The sequence below is a fragment of the Podarcis erhardii genome (genome assembly GCF_964252035.2).
Source record: "Podarcis erhardii genome assembly, chromosome: 14".
NCBI lineage: Eukaryota > Metazoa > Chordata > Lepidosauria > Squamata > Lacertidae > Podarcis > Podarcis erhardii.
This window is the reverse complement of record NC_138503.1, coordinates 31,233,002-31,252,095: the sequence shown is the minus strand read 5'-3', so window position 1 is coordinate 31,252,095 and position 19,094 is coordinate 31,233,002. Positions and strand designations below refer to the sequence as shown.

The window sequence follows — 19,094 nt, the reverse complement described above, 5'->3', positions numbered from 1 at the left end:
GGAAACACAATATTTGGTTTCCACTGAAGCAATAGTTGTATGTTGATAGTGCAACAGTCATTGTTATAAGAGGGCTGCTGGGCGGGATAGACCCACCATGGTCTGATCCTGCAGCCCTGTTCTTATGTAGGAATAGCTTCTCAGCACCCTCCCCAAAAAGCAGTTCAGGGGGTTCTGCCTATAGAAAGCAGTGGCAGCTTCAGGTGTGTAAGTCAGTGCTTCCTAAGAGGACATTGATCCTTGGCAGGGGTCCTGCTCTCATGCTGCTGGTATTGCCTTCTTCTTCCTCTCCCCCTGCAGCATACGATCCCCAGCAGATCTTCAAGTGCAAAGGCACTTTTGTTGGTCACCAGGGCCCTGTCTGGTGCCTGTGTGTCTACTCCATAGGGGACTTGCTCTTCAGTGGCTCTTCAGACAAGACGATTAAGGTAAGAGCTGCTTGTTTCTGAGCCTGCACTGAAGCCACAAGGAACCTCCAGTCTGCAAGGTTGAGGCAGTCTTAGTGGGGTTTTTTTTTAAAAAAAGTTTGCATGTTGCTATTCCTCAGGTGGTCATTTGCAACAAGCTGTAGAATTAAGGAACTGAGCACCTCCCTTGTTTATGAGGAGCAGGCAAAAGACTGAAAACTGAAGTAACCTTTAACATTACAATGGTACCTCGGTTTAATAACAGCCCTGTTTATCAACTATTCGGTTTACGAACTCCGCAAAACTGGAAGTAGTGTCCCGGTTTGCAAACTTTACCTCGGTCTAAGAATGGAATCCGAACGGTGGAAGGGCACCAGCAGCTGGAGGCGTCATTAGGGAAAGCGCGCCTCGGTTTAAGAACGGTTTCAGTTTAAGAATGGTCTTCTGGAATGGATTAAGTTCGTAAACCGAGGTACCTCTGTATAGTAAACAGATGAAAATTATTATGTATTCTGAAAATTATTACTCCTCCAGTCCTCCACAGTGCCAAGCAGACATAAAACACTTGTATCCATTAAAAGAGCTGAGAAAAAGAGGGGTTGGGGTGGGGAACTAATATTCATTGAATACTACATGACTTTAATCAGCCCCATTTTCTCAGTTTCCGCTTCATATTTGTCATAAACTACTAAAAATGGAAAGTTTGCCTGAATTTGAAACAAGCTTCCAAGTGTGGAGTCCTGGCTCTTAGGAGGGGAAAGGATACTGCAGGTCTCTAGTGAGCCATGTCATTTTAACAGGGTACGCCAGGGGTCAGCAAACTTTTTCAGCAGGGGGCCGGTGCACTGCCCCTCAGACCTTGGGGGGGGGGGTCAGTATATTTTGAAAAAAGAAGAAGAAAGGAACAAATTCCTATGCCCCACAAATAACCCAGAGATGCATTTTAAATAAAAGGACACATTCTACTCATGTAAAAACACTCTGATTCCCAGACCATTGACGGGCCGGATTTAGAAGGTGATTGGACCAGATCTGGCCCCTGGGCCTTAGTTTGCCTACCCATGGGGTACACGTTTAGATCCAAGCAAGGACTTGGAAGGGAGGGTTGGTCACTTCTCAGAGCAGCTATGTGCTCTAATCCTCTCCTTCTGGAATTACTTCTCAGTGGACGTGCACTTGCAAAGCCTTCTGAGTATGAACCAAGGAAGGGCATGACAACAAAACCACCCATTTCTTCTGCCCTGCCCTTGGGCTCCCTGCTCCCTGCCAAATATCTGTCACAAAGAGAACTGCTAGGGATTGCATTTCTCTGTTTCTGGCTCCCTAGGAAAACCTGCCTATTCACTGACTTTCCTGGACTGGCTTATCTTGGCCTGAAAGTCGGGAAAGCAGGTGCTCAGATGACAGGCAACCTGCTTCCTGCCTTCCCAGCTGTGGCATATCGGCTGACTTCCTGCCCTGGTTCCTGGTTGCTCCGGAGCCCAGTCACATGACTCCCCCCTTCTGTTTCCTGTTAGGTGTGGGATACCTGTACCACATACAAGTGCCAAAAAACCTTGGAAGGCCACGATGGGATAGTCCTGGCTCTCTGCATCCAAGGGTGAGTCAGAGCGGCCACTCTTTCTTTTCTGTGCTGCTTGTGTGCTGAATCCAAATAGGAGTTGTTCTCAAACCCAATATTTTCCTGATTGCCAAGAGGTTTTACAAGGGCTCTCGTAACACGGCATTTGCTGCTGCTCCAGTTATTCAGTTGGGCGAACTGAGCTTCCAGTGGTAACTCTGGACATTTCCTTCAGTCAAATCCATCTCCCTTTATTCAGGGCTGTGTAGATTAAAATTCTCCAAGAAAGACTGGATTCTGTATGAATTGTTCCAATAGAGCCGCATTACACATTTTTTGTTACTTTCCATAATTCTGGTTTTGCTATTGGGGGGGGGTGTTCATAAGCTATGCAGGGCAGCTCCAACCCCTGATCTCTGGAAATCCTCATCATCCCCTCTCTCACTTCTGAGGCTTCAGCAGCCACTTTCCTGCATGTTTTCACAGCCATGAGTGCTAGAAAGGTGCTTATTTTTTATTATGAAAGTTAAGCATCTTCTAGAACATAAAATTTCCAGCTGATCATTTGCATTGGGCATTTTATTCTGTGCTCGAGGGGAGTCCTATGCCTCTTAGCGTAGGCTTGCCAATAACATCATCAAAGTTAGTAGTCCACAAGATTTTACAGACTTACCTACCCACACTTGCCTTTATCAATCACATCACTAGCAGCCTGTAGATAACCAACAGCTCTCTGTCTCTCTTGAGCAAACCTACCCTGCCTGATTGCTTGGAAGTGGTTGTTGCTCACCACAAGCACCCAAGCCAAACCAGCTGTGTTTTCTCTTCTTCGGACGGTTGTCTTAGCACTCCCTGAAGGTCTTTGTTTCTCTTTTGCCCAGGAATAAGCTGTACAGTGGCTCTGCTGACTGCACCATCATTGTAAGTATCCAAGTCTGGGAAGGGCCTGGCTCTTGCTTTATTGAGGGTGGAGGGGGAGTCTGTGGAAAAAGCTCTTCCTCTCAGTGCTGTGGAGGGCATGGCCAGGAAGAATTTTACATGCCCTGCCTTTTTGTAATCTTTGCAGGTCTGGGATATTCAAACCTTGCAGAAAGTTAACACTATCCGGGCCCATGACAACCCTGTCTGCACGCTGGTCTCGTCACACAACATGCTTTTCAGTGGCTCCCTAAAAGCCATCAAGGTACCATTTAGGATTGGGTCCTCCAGCCAAAGAAGGCCCCCAGACCATCCCTTCTTCTTTTTCCTCTCCTGGCTTCCAGGCCACCTTTCCTCAACCCTCATCCTCCACTTCTCAATTCTGACTTTTTATTTAAAAAAATCTCTCTGCACTGTTGCTGATTCCTCCTCCAGTTACCCAATTCCCTCATCTAGCAGGCTGTACTAATTTCCCTTGCCCCATTCGACTTTACCACTCACAAAATCTGTGCTTAACCAACAGAGAGATTCCCACTTCTTATGTATTATAATATATTTACAGTCGTACCTTGGATCTCAAACGGCTCCCAAATGATCGAAAACCAGAAGTGAGTATTCAACTTATTTTGGAACCCTAATGTCCGACAAGGCTTCTGCAGCTTCCAGTTGGCTGTAGGAGCTTTCTGCAGCCAACCAGAAGCCGCGCTTTGGTTTCCGAACGTTTTGGAAGTCGGAAGGACTTCCGGAATGGATTCCGTTCAACTTCCAAGGTACAACTGTATGCTTCCAAGGTACCACTGTGTATCCCACACTTCTGCTAAGAGAGATGTACGTGGTTCTCTCCCACCACCCTTTAACCCCACAGAAACCCTGTGAAGTAGGTTAGACTGAGGGATGGTGCCCCCAGGCCATTCTGTGAACTCTCAGTCCCTCTCTTCTTGCTTTCTCTCTCTCTCAGACACACAAGAGAGAGCGCTATTTGCAGTGTAACTTGTGAGATGCTATGCTGTAGCCTGTCCATAGACTGATCTATGGAGATGTGGTGGGAGGGTGGGCAGACGAACAGAGACTAAAAACCAACCTTCTGCTCAAAGGTACGATTCTGCCTGTCCTTCTGGTCTCCAGGTCTGGGACATCGTGGGCACTGAGCTGAAGCTGAAGAAGGAGTTGACGGGCCTTAACCACTGGGTCCGTGCGCTGGTGGCATCCCAGAATCACCTCTACAGTGGCTCCTACCAAACGATCAAGGTATGTGCACTCCCAGATTCCTCACCCACCCATTCCATCCCCCCCAATATGTGCATCATTGGCTGCTGCCATTTTTCTTTTCAACCCAAGCACATCAATCTTCCCTCCCATCTTTTTCTGCCCTAGATCTGGGACATTCGGAACTTGGAGTGTGTACATGTCCTGCAGACGTCGGGTGGGAGCGTCTACTCTATCGCTGTCACCAACCACCACATTGTCTGCGGCACCTATGAGAATCTCATTCACGTAAGGGTGGCGGAGGCTTGGAGTCAGGGGTGCAAAGGTGCTGGGGTTTTGCATTCTACACAGGTGGGTGGTGGGACCCCCCCCCACACACACACTGTGGCCTCATCCATCCCTTTGTGGTGCTTGGCAAGCCAACACTGGCAGAACGAAAGCTCTGGCAGCGGGAGAGCTTTGCTGTGTCCATGCAGGTTTGGAAGGTAATCCTAGGTCCTCGCTTCCTCCCGATTCCAGGTGTGGGACATTGAGTCCAAAGAGCAGGTGCGTACCCTGACGGGACACGTGGGCACCGTGTATGCCCTGGCGGTCATCTCCACGCCAGACCAAACCAAAGTCTTCAGCGCTTCCTATGACCGGTCATTGCGGGTAAGTGAGGCACTGCTAGATAGGGCAGAGGGATATATCGCTTTGGGGAGGAAACAGAGGCTGGCTATTATTATTATTATTATTATTATTATTATTATTATTATTATTATTATTGGTAACATTTGAATAGTGAGGGGAGTGGGTTAATCAGGTTAAACCAGGTTAAACCAAAATTCAGGGGTGGAAGAGTGGGAGAGGCAGTATGGCTATTGGTGTCCAAGCAGTGTCTCCATGGTATGATTGGCAATAGGGAAATCCCAGCCCTTTCACCAGGGTCACAACAGAGAGATAACTCCTTCTCACAGCACATAGGTAAACTATGGCACTTGTTCCCAGAGGAGGCAGTGATGGCCACAAACGTAGATGGCTTGAAAAGAGGGGTATACAAATTCATGGAGTATAAGGCTCTTAGCCAGGATGGCTATGCTCTGCCTCCACAATTGGAGGCAGCAATGCTTCTGAATAGGGGAGAGGGCTCTTTTGCTTGAATCCTGCTTGTGGGTTTACCACAGGTATCTGGTTAGCCACTGCAAGAACAGGATGCTGGGCTAGATGGGCCACAGGTCTGATCCAGCAGGCTCTTCTTATGTCCGTACACTGCAGATGTGCTTGCAGAGTACAGTAGTCTGTTTTGGTTCTCATGGCCTGAATTTAAGTGCGCTTCAAAAATCCAGAGGGCCTTCTCGGTAGTGGCACCCGCCCTATGGAACGCCCTCCCACCAGATGTCAAAGAGAAAAATAACTACCAAACTTTTATAAGACATCTGAAGGCAGCCCTGTTTAGGGAAGCTTTTAATGTTTAATAGGTTATTGTATTTTAGTGTTTTGTTGGAAGCCACCCAGAGTGGCTGGGGAAACCAAGCCAGATGGGCGGGATATAAATAAATTATTATTATTATTATTATTATTATTATTATTATTATTATTTTATTATTTATTATAGGAGGGAGTGGGTTGGGACAGAGCCTGATGGTGCTAGCTCGGAGCATTTTTGAAGCACTTCATTCTTGATAATAGCTTGTGTTCTTTGCCCAGGTATGGAGCATGGATAACATGATCTGCACTCAGACTCTGCTACGCCACCAGGGCAGCGTCACAGCACTGGCTGTCTCTCGGGGTCGCCTGTTTTCTGGTGCTGTTGACAGCACGGTTAAGGTAGGTTGCTGATGTGTTCAGGGGTGTGCACAGCGTTGAGCAGGAGGGAACAGCATCACGCCCCATTAGGCAGGCAGGTTGTTGAGCAGGTTTAGCTGTTGGAGCACTGCTACTCCCTGAACCCACCAGCGCCTTCACACCAGAGTTCCTTATACTGCAAATATGCATGTGGCATTAAAGGTGGTGTGGGTCCATGAATGTGAGCCAGTGGCCTGTTGCAGAGCACCTTCCTTCTAGTATAGGCAAATGTAGAAAGTTATTGGCCAGAGTGAGAGGGCTTTTTCTGTTTCTTATCTGATTGAGCAGGGGAAAAACTTGGATCAAGGTATTCCGGGTGCCTATCTGTCTGCTGTGGTTTGCAGGGTAAAGAGCTTGCTGCAGCAACAGTGTACTGCTGAATCCCGTCTCCTTGGAGTTCTGATAGTCTAGCACAGCCTGTCTGTGCTGGCCTGTGGCTGAGAGGAGTTATGCCCTAAAACATCTGGAAGAGACTAGATTAGAAGAGGCTGGTCTAGCATGCCCCTTCCCCATGACCCATGAGTTGGGGTAGACTGCCTGGACCACCCAATCCCCAAGCAGTTTGCGCTCTTTTGCTCATTTCTCAGCACTAGCCCAACCGGATCATCTGATTTGTTATTTGCTTAGTTAGGTTGTATCTCTGATTATTAAGGGTGTGTGTGTGAATTTTGCTAAGGGCCCAAGTCCTGGCTGTCCCTTTCCCTCTGTAACCTCGTAGGACCCTCGCTCCAAGCTCTTACCCATATGATGTGTACCTTTAAGGCAGCCTTTGTCAATCTGGTGCCCCCCCAGATGCTTGGGACTACAACTCCCATCATCGCTGTGCTTACTGGGGCTCACGAGAGTTGTAGCCCAAAACATCTGGAGGCCCCTAGGTTGGGGGAAGACATTTAAGGGCAAGATTTCTGCAGCAGATTTCTCTTGAGTTGGCAACTTCATGGAAGCAGCACATTTTCAGAGAGCAGCCTTCCATGAGTTGTTGCAGAGTCCCGGAATGGTTTATTCTCATAAGCTGGTGATTGATCAACCTTCTGCCTACTTGGCAGTGCAAAAACTCTTGCAGTTGTCATGCATACGTCGGGGCAGATATGGCTGGTGTGCAGAGGTGAAATGGATGGGTCACAAGTTGTGTGGACCTCACTGGTAGATCTTCTGGTTTGAACCCCTGTGGGGTCTCTCACCTTGTGGGGCAAGTATTGTCTGGCCCTCTCTTGCGCAGGCCCTACTGACTTTTCTTCTTGCCGCAGGTTTGGACATGCTAGTGGGTGCCACTGCCTGCTTGTGGACGGCAGACTACCAAATAATCCTCCGGCTCACACATGTCGTCCTGCTTCCTTGCACTCCGACGCCCCTCCCACTGTGCACTCCAGCCGTGAGTGAGCTTCACAGCCCACGTACCTCAGCACTGCCACCCCTGACGCAGCAGGCCCTGTCCCAAGCAGGGCTGTTTGGAGATAAAGCTCGCAAGACCACATCACAGAGGCACCGTTTCTGATGGAACAAGTAGGGCACTGCAGCCTCAAGACAGCAGCGTTTGGCTGAAGTGGGATTAGATCGATGATCCAGGTGTGAACACCCACAATGCACCTTTGCCAACAGCAGTGCCAGAGCCAAGGATTGGGGGTGACAGGGAGAAGACCCCTCTCTCTTCTGGCATTTAAATGTATCTGCTAAGCTCTTTCATTTGTGCCCACCGCCAATGATAAAGACCAGTTTCCCCCTCATGTAACCAGGTACGATTTTTATGTCTCAAAGATTTCCATCCCTCGCATCAGGTACCGCAAGGCCATCCATTCACAGCATCATGTCATAACGGCACCAAGCCCCCAATGGTTTAAAACAAAAACAGGGAGAGCCCACTGTTGTGTTTTTACTGACATTTTCTACTGTTTTTAAGATTGTGATATAGATTTGGATTATTTCTTCCTTGACAATAAAAATGGACCATTGTTTTAGGCCAGCATGAGTTATTGACCAGCTTGGAGCATCTTAGCAAAAGGAGTGTAACGTCTCTTTGATAGTTAACCTACCTTGCAGCCCCAGCTCGGGATCAAAGACAAGCGATTTCAAAGTTTACTAGCCCACCTACCTGCGGGTACTTCTGCTCCTCCTAGCTAGTGAATTTGACAATTTTGTTTCCCCACACAAGTATTGCAGAGAAATGGCAGAAGACTTGGATTTGCTTCTTTGAAGGTGTACATCATGCCACCAGCTGTCAAAGGTGGAATGCTTTAGTAATAGCCAAGGGAATGTGCACTTTCGCCCTTGTCAAGAAACACTTGTGTTGATGCAAGAGCCAAAATGAAACCTCTTATCTCCGTATCTTTGCAGACTATGTGCTGCCCCAGGGAGGATATCTTAGGTGCTGATTTGGTCCCACTTTTGGAAATCAGAAGTGGCTGTTGTTAAAGTTGGTGCTTTAATATGTTTGTAGGTGGGTGTTGACTGTGGAAATGAAATGAAAACAGGTGCCCATCCGCTTCCCTTCCTCCCAAGCACCAGTTTGTTGAACTTTGTGGGTGCATAGAAGCAGGGAAAATCTGGCCTCAGCAAGGTGAGAAAAGCAGAAAGGCTGGAATGCTGACAGAGGCTTACTGTCTCCTCCCTCCCTCCCCCCTTTTCACCATCAAATGTGTGAATCACAGAACTGCGAAGTTGGGAGGGATCCGAAACCCCTGCAATGACGGCACAATGTGAAAGAGGCTAGCTCTGCAGACTGCTAAAGACTTTCGTGCTTTGTTCCACTAGATAGGGCTACCAAGCGTCTAAATCGCCAAGACCCACCTGTGTGACTGGCACTCAGCATCTATTCCCAGTTAAGTACAGTTCAGACTTTCCCCCCTTCCCTCCTTAGGCTGCAGCCAAAACAAGAGTTTCACAGGACCAGACAATTTGGACATTTATTAAGCACTGATGGCCATCAGTGCATCCACAGCGCCGCCTACCTGTCTATTGTAAAATTGCAGCATGAGCCGATCGCTCAGCACCATAGCGTCCTTGCATGCACCCAGCGGTTTAGCACCTCATGGAAAACTGCCTTTGGAGGTCGTTTCCCAATAAAAAATATTATTAGTGTTAACGTCATGTTATGTATAGTCATGGCAAGCGAGGAGGGCATCTTTCCCATGTTCTTAAGTATTTGTACCCAGACAACTTCTATTTTTTTCCTTTTTTCCTTTTTTTTTTAAATAGGAGCAAATATTTTTTACAGCACCACAAAAGCCATCAAATATTATCATAATACAGGTGGGGATGCAAGAAGCAAGGAAAGGAGGCTGGCAGCGAGATGCATAGCTTTGACAGAAATGGGAAAAATACAATACAGTTTCCATAACTTAATAATAAAAATATATATAATATATATATAATATATATAATATGTATATATCCAGCATTAGAATCTTGGAATATTCTTTCTTTTCTTTTTTTAAGATACATTTTCTTTCTTTTAAATTTTTTTTTACAACAGTATCTTCATGTTGTCGTTTTATTTATTTTTTATTTATTTTAATGTAAGAAATTTCAAAGTTGTGCCAGACACATTTTGGAGATCAGCAAAGACAGAGCTATCTGTGCTTGAGAAAAGAAACGAGTGTCACCACTCAGACATAGACATCTGGATTTCAAAGAAACAGAAACAAACAAACAAAAAATACCCACAGTGCCAGGGAACCATAGGTTATGATGTTCCAGACCAAAAAAAAAAAAAAAAAAGCCAGTTCTAAAAAAACCAAAACTGGATTGACTCCCATTTGTACAATGATATACAGCTGTGCATACATTACCTACTTCCACACACATGCATTTAAACACGCACACGCATATACACACATGTGGCTGCTCACACACACACCCCAACTTAAAAACAGAAACTGCCGTACAGAAAAGAACACGCTGAGAGATGAGATTTAACAAAAATTCTGAAAACAAGGCACATCCTTTGATTTTTGTTTAAAACTGTAAAAATAAACATGGCAACCAAAAAATCCCATATAACAGAAACGTAATATTTTTGCACACTTTGAAACAAGATAAACTGTACCTTTTTAAAAAACATTGTGCTACTCTTAAATGATGTCACCACAAGACACACAGCTTATTATAAGTCTAATAGTCAAGCTAAACTCCAGTTCTTTCAATTTTATCTCTTAAAACTGTTTAATATACAGTTGATAATATTTTAAAATCTTTTTAATATATATTAAAGTCCTTTCATTTTTTTTGTTAATTATCTCTGGGGGTGGGTGGGAAATCCATTCTTAAATAATTTCTTTCCAATAAATTAATACTTCTTTTATATAGCTTATTTTTCTCATCCCTTTATCACACGCCAAAGGGGACAGAAAATTCTTTTGCTTTTGTTTTCACATGTAAGAACATTCATAAACATGGCTGTTGCAAGAGGAGGAGAGACCCTCTACCAAAGCAATAATAAACTCAACAACAGAACCCAACTCTGCTTTTTTTTCAGCCTGTCACTACACTGGCCCTATGTAGCAAAAGCACAGGCATCAAAATCAAGTGGGTTTAAGAGGCTCGGTGGTCTTGCTTGGAAAAGTAGTCATGGTGCAGGACGGCTGAAAGGGGGTTCTCCTGAGTTGTTGATCTGACCTGATTGGTTGAGATTCGCGAGTGGACCATTCCTCAAGCCAAGGTGGGGCGCTGCCCCCCTTTTCTTACAGATTTTTTTAAAAATGAAATGAGCTGCAAGTAAAGAGGAGAACAAAGAGGAGAGAGAGAGAGAGAGAGAGACTGACACAGACAGTTACTAAACATTAGAAATGGGTGAATGGTGAGGTGATATAAAAAAATGATGACTTTGGACCTAAGAAGAGCCTGAGAGGCTCACAAAGTTTCATGCCCAAGGCATATAATGTCATCATTTGGCCTCAAAACTGCAGGGAGAACAATTCCCTGAGTAATTACTTGCTTAGGAAGAAGGGTTCCAGTGCTTTTGGTGTGAACAGAAGGGGGTTCCTTATCTTAAGAGGAAGCCTGAAGGCCCACAGCAACCAAAATCTCTGATCCAATGATAGCTTTTCTCTCTCCATCACTGCCAGATGATTTCTGGTGCTTATACAGCTATGGATCCAAAGGCAAGATGGAACACAAGGGAGCAACATTTAGAGAAAGATATGGCAATGGTGCAAGTGTTAGCAGCAATGAGGAAGATAGCAGAACAGAATTAGGTGTTTGAACCACCGAAAGAGTCCAAAAACTTATAGGGGCAACATGAACTAAATGTAAACCTCGCTGCACGTTAAACAAAACCCCCAGAGAATACAGCACCGAGACTGAAGCTGCAGCCTTCTGCTGCAAGTGGCAATGAAGATACAGATTTTTGAGATCCCTTTTTGGACTTGTCTTGGTGAAAAATGGCTGTAGTCCTTGTGGTGGTTTTAAAAGGAAGAGTGCCCACAAAGGAAGGAGGAAATGCAGCAGGCCACAGACACTTAAAAGGCAGCCAGGGCTCAGCAGCAGGAAATGCATTTCAACTGTTAAAAACAATTGGGTCTGGGCAGAATGTCATTCCAAGGATCTCCAAAATCTCCTTCAATGGAAGACACTACAGGCCAGTCATCACAGCCAAACCAGTAATCTTGAAATACTTGCCAAAAGGTTTAGTTAAGTCATAATAATGTCCACTGCCAAGATAGCTTTCAGTCCAACAGGACAGAATAAAACACGGGTTCATGCTTGCCCACTACCATAAAGAATGCATGACAAGCTAGTCAACTTTGGTGCTGCGACACTCTGAAATGACCTCCACTTCCTGCCAGGCTACCACCACCACCACTTGGTTTCCTCTACTGGTAATTGATTCAAGTATCCAACCATCAAGATTAACATAAGACTGGATTCTCACAGGGGACAGTTTTACCTTGCCAAGAAATGCCCCAGGAAGGAAGAAGAGGAGTATTCCATTGCTGCTTTAAGAACAAAAGATTGCAGCAGGAGAGTGGATAATCCATTATTGGAGATTCCAAGATTGTGCTTCTTTTTGAGAATGACACGGGCTGGGAAGATTAGAAGAACCTTGTGTGCCAGGCGTTAACAGATGTGGACCAATCCAAAGGGAGCTGCTCTGCTACTCCCATGCTGCTTTGAGCATTCAGAGACTGGCTATCATTCCTTAACTCCCTGCAATGTACAAAGATCCCCACTGCAACCAACGGCAGAACAAGGGGACTTGCAGGGAGGTCACGACCAATTCAGTCTACATGCTACAAACTTTCCAGATAACCTTGCAGCCTTTGAGGCACCTAGAACCCAACCTTCTGTTGAGAGATTCTTCCCCATAAATTCCTACAATGCTGAGAGCCTCAACCTTGCAAGGGCCCTAAGCCAGAAAAGAACCAAGCAAGACACAATGTTGGGCACTGGTGGAACAGCTTCGCCTTGCTGCTGGTGGTACCTCTCTCCCAACACCCAACAGCTCTCAGGTTGGTTAGGATATTGCAAGAGTTGACACTAGACAGGTGGTGCAGACACTGATGCATTTTTCATAGTTGCTGCGCCTTGGGTGGAGCTCCCTGGGAGACTGCCCTTGTCAGCACTTGCTCAGACCACATAACACTGCAAGCCCAACAGAGCTGCCTCTGCAGGGGTCATCATCTTCATGTCAGGCCTCTCTTAGCTAGCAAGCCACCATCCTCAGCACTACAAGCTGTTGTGTGTCCACAATCTGCTGAGAATTGCAACTGTGATACAAGTTGAGAGTCAGAGGCTGAAATCACATCCCAGCTAACTATTGCAATTCACTCGCCTTGGCAGAACCAATTTGGATAGTTGGGGTGCAGCCGTTATTGCATTTGGAACAACAGAAATGGAAGCGGCAGGGGAGTCCTCTTTTACCAAACTCCTGCTAGACTACAAAACTACCACTGGCCCCTGCTCAGTGCTGCTGTTTCTCCACCAAAAGCTCTGCAAGATCAATACATTATATTGCCCATGTCTGTTTACTGCCTCCTTAACTCTGCCCCACTTCCTGTTTCTCCCGGGAATAACCACTGTAGACAGTACTTAAGGAGGGCTGCATTGTCTAAATCAACAACAAACTCTTTGGAAACAAGTGCCTTGAAGTGTGAGAGAGCGCAACCAAAGTCTCTCATGCTCATAACCCCAGCTGCCCTAAGGATAGAGAGATATATGTATATCTTAAGAAAAAGAAAAAATCGGGAATAAATATTCATTTATGGCAGCTCCTGAAGCCACCAGGGATATATTTACAGGGTTTTTTTGGCCAGGATTTTTTGTTTTCCTTTTTCCCCATTTCCCCTTTTTATGTTTCAACACTGTATCAGTCATGCAAATGTACCAAAGCTTTTGCGCGGCCCTTGCCAGGAACAATACTTTTTTTCAAGGCAAACAAACAGGAGAAGAAGAAGAAGAAGAAAAAGGAGCTTATTTCTCAAATGGGACTCGTTTAACGGAACAGAACTTCTTACAGTCACAGCTTCATTATCACCAGGAGAAGACAAACACCTTTCGGGACAAAGAAACGAAGCATGCAGCTAGCCGAAAGCCTCCTCGACTCAACGGCTTCCCTTGGGCATTCTCCTGCCCCGCCTTTTCCAGCGCTTCCCAATAAGGGCAGATGGGCACAGGAACCGAGACAGCAGCACAGGAGAGAGAGGACAGCGGTGCTCAGTCAAGGAACAATACCAACACGGAAGGCAAGAAGAGTTTCACTAAGACGAGATTCCACCCCAAACAGAAAACATGAAGAACCAGAGAAGACTCCATAGTTATTTGTGCCACATTTTGATAACACACTGGGGGACTGTAGCGACTGGGGATTGGTTGGTTGGGAGAAGGGGGTGAGGGCAGGAAATACTTTCCAAATTAAATGAGGAGACTCAAATTTAACCAAGTGGAGTAGATTTGCCTGAAGATCGTCTTGCAGGTAACAGAAGCTCCTGCCCCAGGCATACGGCTTTTTGCTTCATTCTTAGGAGGAGAATTGAAGTCACCTTGTATTCCCCCAAAGTAAACAGGTGTTAAGGAAGGAAGGGGGAAAATAACAGCGCAAGAGCGGCGGCTCTTTCCTTTTCTTTGCCGCTTCCACAAAACTGGTCTCCAAGCCCCAAGAAAGCCTTCCCCAAGCATCTGGGTTTGTTTCAGCACAATCCTGAGGTAACCTTATCTTTGTGCAAACCTCAAAAGATGGAAGGTTGAGGAAGGGAAGATCTTCATGGAGATGATTGTGCCCTTGTGCCCATGGCAGATCCTGAGGTTGGCTGCAATTGCTTCCCAGCTCTCATTCCAACATGGCATCCAGTTGGTCCGCAAGGTCGTCGAACATGCTGCCGATGTCATCGAGAATGCTGACTGTGCTCTTGGATTCTGCGGTAGAACTGAGGGCAAAGGACACCGGCGTGAGTTAGGAGAGAACAAGGAACTCACTGCACAACTTTCTACATTCTCCCACGCCTACTAGCTTTCAATAGGCCTCTCCTCCATGAATTTGTCCAATCCTCTTAACAAACTTGGTGGCCATCACTGCTCCCTGTGAGAGCGAATTCTAAAGTTACAACTGCGCTTTGTGACGAAGGACTTCCTTTTGTCTCTCCTGAATCTTCCAACATTCATCTTCATTAGATGTCTAGAACTTACAGACATCCAGTGAAACTGAATGTTGGGAGATTCAGGAGAGACAAAAGAAAGTGTTGTAAGAGAGACAGGAAAAATTGTTCTCTATCAATTTTTTCGATGCCATACATCATTTTATAAACTTCTGTCATGTCACATGGATTGATCAATTAACATACAGTACCTTGCCCTCCATCCACTTAAAATAATAATAATAATTATTATTCATTCATTCATATGTCACCCTTCTCACTAGATTGCCCCAATCACTCTGGGCAGCTTCCAACAAATTAAAACACAGTAAGACATCAAACATTAAAAACTTCCCTATACAGTGGTACCTCGGGTTACATACGCTTCAGGTTACATACGCTTCAGGTTACAGACTCCGCTAACCCAGAAATATTACCTCGGGTTAAGAACTTTGCTTCAGGATGAGAACAGAAATCGCATGCTGGTGGCGCGGCAGCAGCAGGAGGCCCCATTAGCTAAAGTGGTGCTTCAGGTTAAGAACAGTTTCAGGTTAAGAACGGACCTCCGGAACGAATTAAGTACTTAACCCGAGGTACCACTGTACAGGGAAGTATACCAAAGAAAAACCAAAGAAAGAAAATCAAAGCTGCTTTTTCTGAGTCTCTTTAATGGAAGTAGATCACTCAGGAGGGCTAGCTAGCCACCCTTCCCTGACTCCCACCTAGTACCTCTATTCCAGCAGCCTTTTTCTCTTACATGCCCTGGCTCTTCACTTTTCTTTTGCTCCCATCCCTCCATCACCACCACCATTCCCCACTCGCCCAGCCCGGTAAAGGCCCTTACTCTGCTGCTTGCCCATCCTCTTGCTTGATCTTTTCCTCCACGGCTTGCAGAGCGGCAGCCAGGGAGGCACTGGTCTCCTCCAGCTTCTGGTGCACGCTCTCCGTGCTGACGATCTCCACCGACGGCCCAGCCATGGAAGAGCGGGGAGGCTTGACTGGCACTGTCTGAGGGGGGGCCCCGCCGGGAGACAAGGGCTTAGCCGGGCTGGAGCACAGTGAGGGAGGCGTGCTCGAAGGCTTGATGGTGGGTGCCAGCTGCTTGGCAGGCGACGGCGCAGGCGTGGAACTGGCACTCGCTGACTGCAGGGCAGCGTGGACCTTAGGCTTGGGCGCCGTCGGGGGTGGTGTGGGCTTAGGAGAGATGGGCGGCGGTGGGGTGCCGTGGACACGCTTCACCTCTGCGAGAGAAGAGAAAAAGAGTTGCTTCTTCATCACTTCCTTACATGCAATTTGCCCTTTTCACAGCTGCCACACACTTGGGTCAACGTCCATTAATTTCAATGAGTTTAATCTGAGTAAGCGCTAACATTGGATACAACTCCCTGACTCCCTAAGGCAGGGTCCTGAGGACTCTGACCTCTTTCTGGGCTTAAGAACATAATCAGAGCCAAAGGCCAATTCAGGCCAGCATCCTCTTCTCACTGGGGCTGGGCAGATGCCTATGAGATGAGAAGCCCAAAAGCGGGACCTGAGCGCAACAGTTCCTACTCCTTCAAGTCTCCGGCAACTGGCATTCAGAAGCATACAGTTGTACCTTGGAAGTTGAATGGAATCTGTTCTGGAAGTCCATTCGACTTCCAAAACGTTCAGAAACCAAAGCGTGGCTTCTGATTGGCTGCAGGAAGCAGTTAACTTGTAAGAATGTAAGAGCTGTGAAGTTGGATCAGGCCAAAGGGGTCCCATCTAGCCCAGTAACTTGTTCTCACAGTGGCCAACCAGGTGCCCCAAAGGGGAGCCCATAAGCAGGACCTGAGTACCACAGCATTCTGCCTGCTTGTGATTCTCCAAGGTTAGATGGCCATCTCTTCTGCAGTTCCGATTCCTGCACTGTAGGGAGTTGGGGAAGGTGGCCCTTGGGGTCCTTTCCAACGCTACAGTTATGTGATTTCGATAAACTGGTAGTCATAAGATTGCCCACTCTGACAGCTGGAAGCAGAGTATAGCCACTATGGCTAGTAGTAACTTATTCCATCATTAATATTCTGTCTTTACAACCAAACTGTGCATCCTCTCCTGCATTCAGTCACCAGAGACGATAGCCTCAAACCAAGCTCCCTCCATCCCAGCCTGCTGACCCCAGACACCTGCAACTTCCCTGCCTCGGCACAGACATCCATGAGAATATGGTTACACCAACCGCAACCATAGCCACTGAAAGAAGCTTGGCAGGAGTGAAAAGGGCAATGGGAAGAAGCAGAGAAGTGGTGAGCGGGTCAGGAAGGCTCCCTGTTGAGGGAGAAGATAGGTTACGGTTTCTCCCCCCCCCCCCCATGGCAGGGCACACCTACCTGGACTGCCGGGGCCAGGAATCGGGACCTTTTTGGAAGTGGGCGTGGGAGGCCCAGAGACTTTCTGGGGAAGGACCGGCTTGGGCGAAACCGGCGGCTTGACGGGCCTCTTGGGTTCGCCTTCCGGAGGGAGCTGGGCTGAGGTATTGTCACATTTCTCCTGCTGATCAGTGAGGGCTGTGGCCTCGGCGCCGCTCATCTCGGAGGCCGGCCGGCGCTTGATGGTGGCAGTGCCGTTCTGGTAGATAGACAGCGGCGCCAGTTCATGCTCCTTGTCTTTAGACTTCGGCCGCCTCTTGACCGTGTCCGACTCGGTCAGGATAAACTTGACGCTGTCCTGTTGGCTCTGCTTTGCACGGATCCTCCTCTTGAGAGTGGCACTGGCCTCCACCTTGGAGAGGTCCCCGTGCCGGTGGGCCAGCGACAAGCCCTCTCCACCTTCAGCCTTGGCGACCCCCATCTGCCGGGGCCGCTGCTTGATCGTCAGGTTGCCCTCCTCGGCAAAGGGAATGTTCTCGCCAGAGCTGTTCTGCGGGGAGCCTCCGCCGTGCTCCACCCGCAGCCGCTCCACGGGGCCGCCATCTTTGCCCGTTTCCGACTTGATGCTGTCGGAACGCTCACGGCGAGCTGCGGCAACCAGCCCCGTCACGGGGCCGCTGATGGTGCGCCGGCGGTTCACCACTTCGCCATCCGGCCCAATGGCATCCTTGTGCTTGACAGTGGCCAGGACGGTGGCAACGCGGGAGTGCTCTGGGCTGGCTGGGTGCACCGCGACGCCGGGTTGCAAGTAGTAGCCGTCGGGACCCTTACCAGCTCCGGGTGGCTTCTGCAGAACAAGCCCTCTCCCGCCGCCACCAATGGACGACATTTCCAACATGGCAGCAATGCTCTTCACACTCCCAGCGCTGCCAGTGTCCACTGTGCCACCAAAGTCGCTTGCCCGCCTCTGCTGGTGCTCCTGGGGCGGTTCCAGGCCCTCTTCTCCTTCCTTGGTGAAGTCATCGGTCATGTTGGTGCTGGAGATGGCCGAACTGGAGCGTTTGGGCGGTGGAGGCGGAGGCCCCTTCTTCTTGGGTCGCACCGCAAAGGACTGGCTGCGGTTGACGTTCTTATCGCCACCCGACTGTGCCCGCACTGAGTGGCTGCGCCCGACTCGCCGTTGCACGGTGGCGTAAGGCACAGCGTCCGGCACCAGAAGCTCGTCCCGTTCCTGCTCGCTGTCTGACATGGCGTAGCGGTTCAGGCTGTGAGCCCTCTTCTTCGGCCGGCCTCCCTCTTCATCCCCCTCTGTAGCTTGAGGTGGCAGGCACAGCACGGGCACCGAGACAGGCAGCACGGGCACCGCCTGCACCAAGGGGCCTGCCGTGTGGACGTCTCCCTCCACGGGCTGCGGCATGACGTAAGCAAAGCCCCTGTGCGTGGGGGACTGCGGCAGCGAGCGAGGAGACATGGGGCGGTCTGACTGCGGCAGCAGCTGTGGCGTGGGCTTGACCTTGGCTGTGGCGTGCGGCACGGAAAGCGCCTGTGGTGAGGATGGGCGGGGCTTGGTGGGTGTCTGCGGCGGAGTGTAATGGCCCGCAGAAGGGGGGAACGATTGCCGGGGCTTTCCGGGAACTGGCGGCACGCTGGCTCTCTTGATGCTGTGTCCGTGCCGGAGACTCCGCACCTCCTTGGGCAGGGTGGCCGGGCCTTCCTTCCCGTCCTCGGCCAGGAACTCCTGGCTTTTGGACATGCTGGTGCTGGTGGCTTTGGGTCCGTCTCCCAGCAGCTCCTGGGAGCTGCTAATCTGCTTCGCTCTCCCACTCAGGCTGTTCTCGTGGACGAGGCGGGAGGAATGCCGGAAGGGCGGCGCCCCTTCGCGAAAGTGGCCCACGTGGTTGACCTGCTTTTCCGTCCCCCCCTCCTCACTGGTGCCCGTCATGGCCACCTGCAGCTCGTTGCTCAGCTCGCTGTCCTGGAAGGTCTTCATCTTGGGAGACTGGCACTCGGCTGCCTCCTGCTGAGGGGGTTCTATGGCCACTGAGTCCTGAGACTGTGGCGCCCCTTTCTTCTTCAGCGTCCCCGACACGTACTCGGCCTTCTGCAGCTCCGCCAGCTTCTTCACTGCTAGCATCAGCTTCTTCTGATGGCCTGAAAGAACATGGGGGAGAGGGGAGCCTGTCTCTTTGTACAAAAAGCCCAGTCGGCTGTTCAAAATCCCGAGACTCTGCAAACCACAACAGTGGAAAATGACATATTGCAGAGGGTTGGACCAGATAACCCT

The 19,094-nt window shown here is 48.6% G+C and overlaps 2 protein-coding genes across 11 annotated transcripts in view; one reads left to right on the top strand and one right to left on the bottom strand.

Moving 5' to 3' along the window:
- Positions 1–7,871, top strand: part of TRAF7 (TNF receptor associated factor 7) — a 34,508-nt gene extending 26,637 nt beyond the window's left edge. For all 6 annotated transcript variants that reach the window (XM_081840648.1, XM_081840643.1, XM_081840644.1 and 3 more), the window contains 9 exons: positions 301–428; positions 1,925–2,007; positions 2,850–2,889; positions 3,035–3,151; positions 4,012–4,134; positions 4,261–4,380; positions 4,612–4,743; positions 5,779–5,898; positions 7,164–7,871. In XM_081840648.1, coding sequence (XP_081696774.1) covers positions 301–428; positions 1,925–2,007; positions 2,850–2,889; positions 3,035–3,151; positions 4,012–4,134; positions 4,261–4,380; positions 4,612–4,743; positions 5,779–5,898; positions 7,164–7,178 — 878 coding nt within the window. In that variant the 3' untranslated portion in view covers positions 7,179–7,871. The remainder of the gene's footprint in view (positions 1–300; positions 429–1,924; positions 2,008–2,849; positions 2,890–3,034; positions 3,152–4,011; positions 4,135–4,260; positions 4,381–4,611; positions 4,744–5,778; positions 5,899–7,163) is intronic.
- Positions 7,872–8,796: 925 nt separating this feature from the next.
- Positions 8,797–19,094, bottom strand: part of CASKIN1 (CASK interacting protein 1) — a 114,361-nt gene continuing 104,063 nt past the window's right edge. For all 5 annotated transcript variants that reach the window (XM_081840618.1, XM_081840619.1, XM_081840620.1 and 2 more), the window contains 3 exons: positions 16,832–18,961; positions 15,325–15,721; positions 8,797–14,273 (listed from right to left, as the gene is read on the bottom strand). In XM_081840618.1, the coding sequence (XP_081696744.1) occupies positions 14,177–14,273; positions 15,325–15,721; positions 16,832–18,961 (2,624 nt within the window). In that variant the 3' untranslated portion in view covers positions 8,797–14,176. The remainder of the gene's footprint in view (positions 14,274–15,324; positions 15,722–16,831; positions 18,962–19,094) is intronic.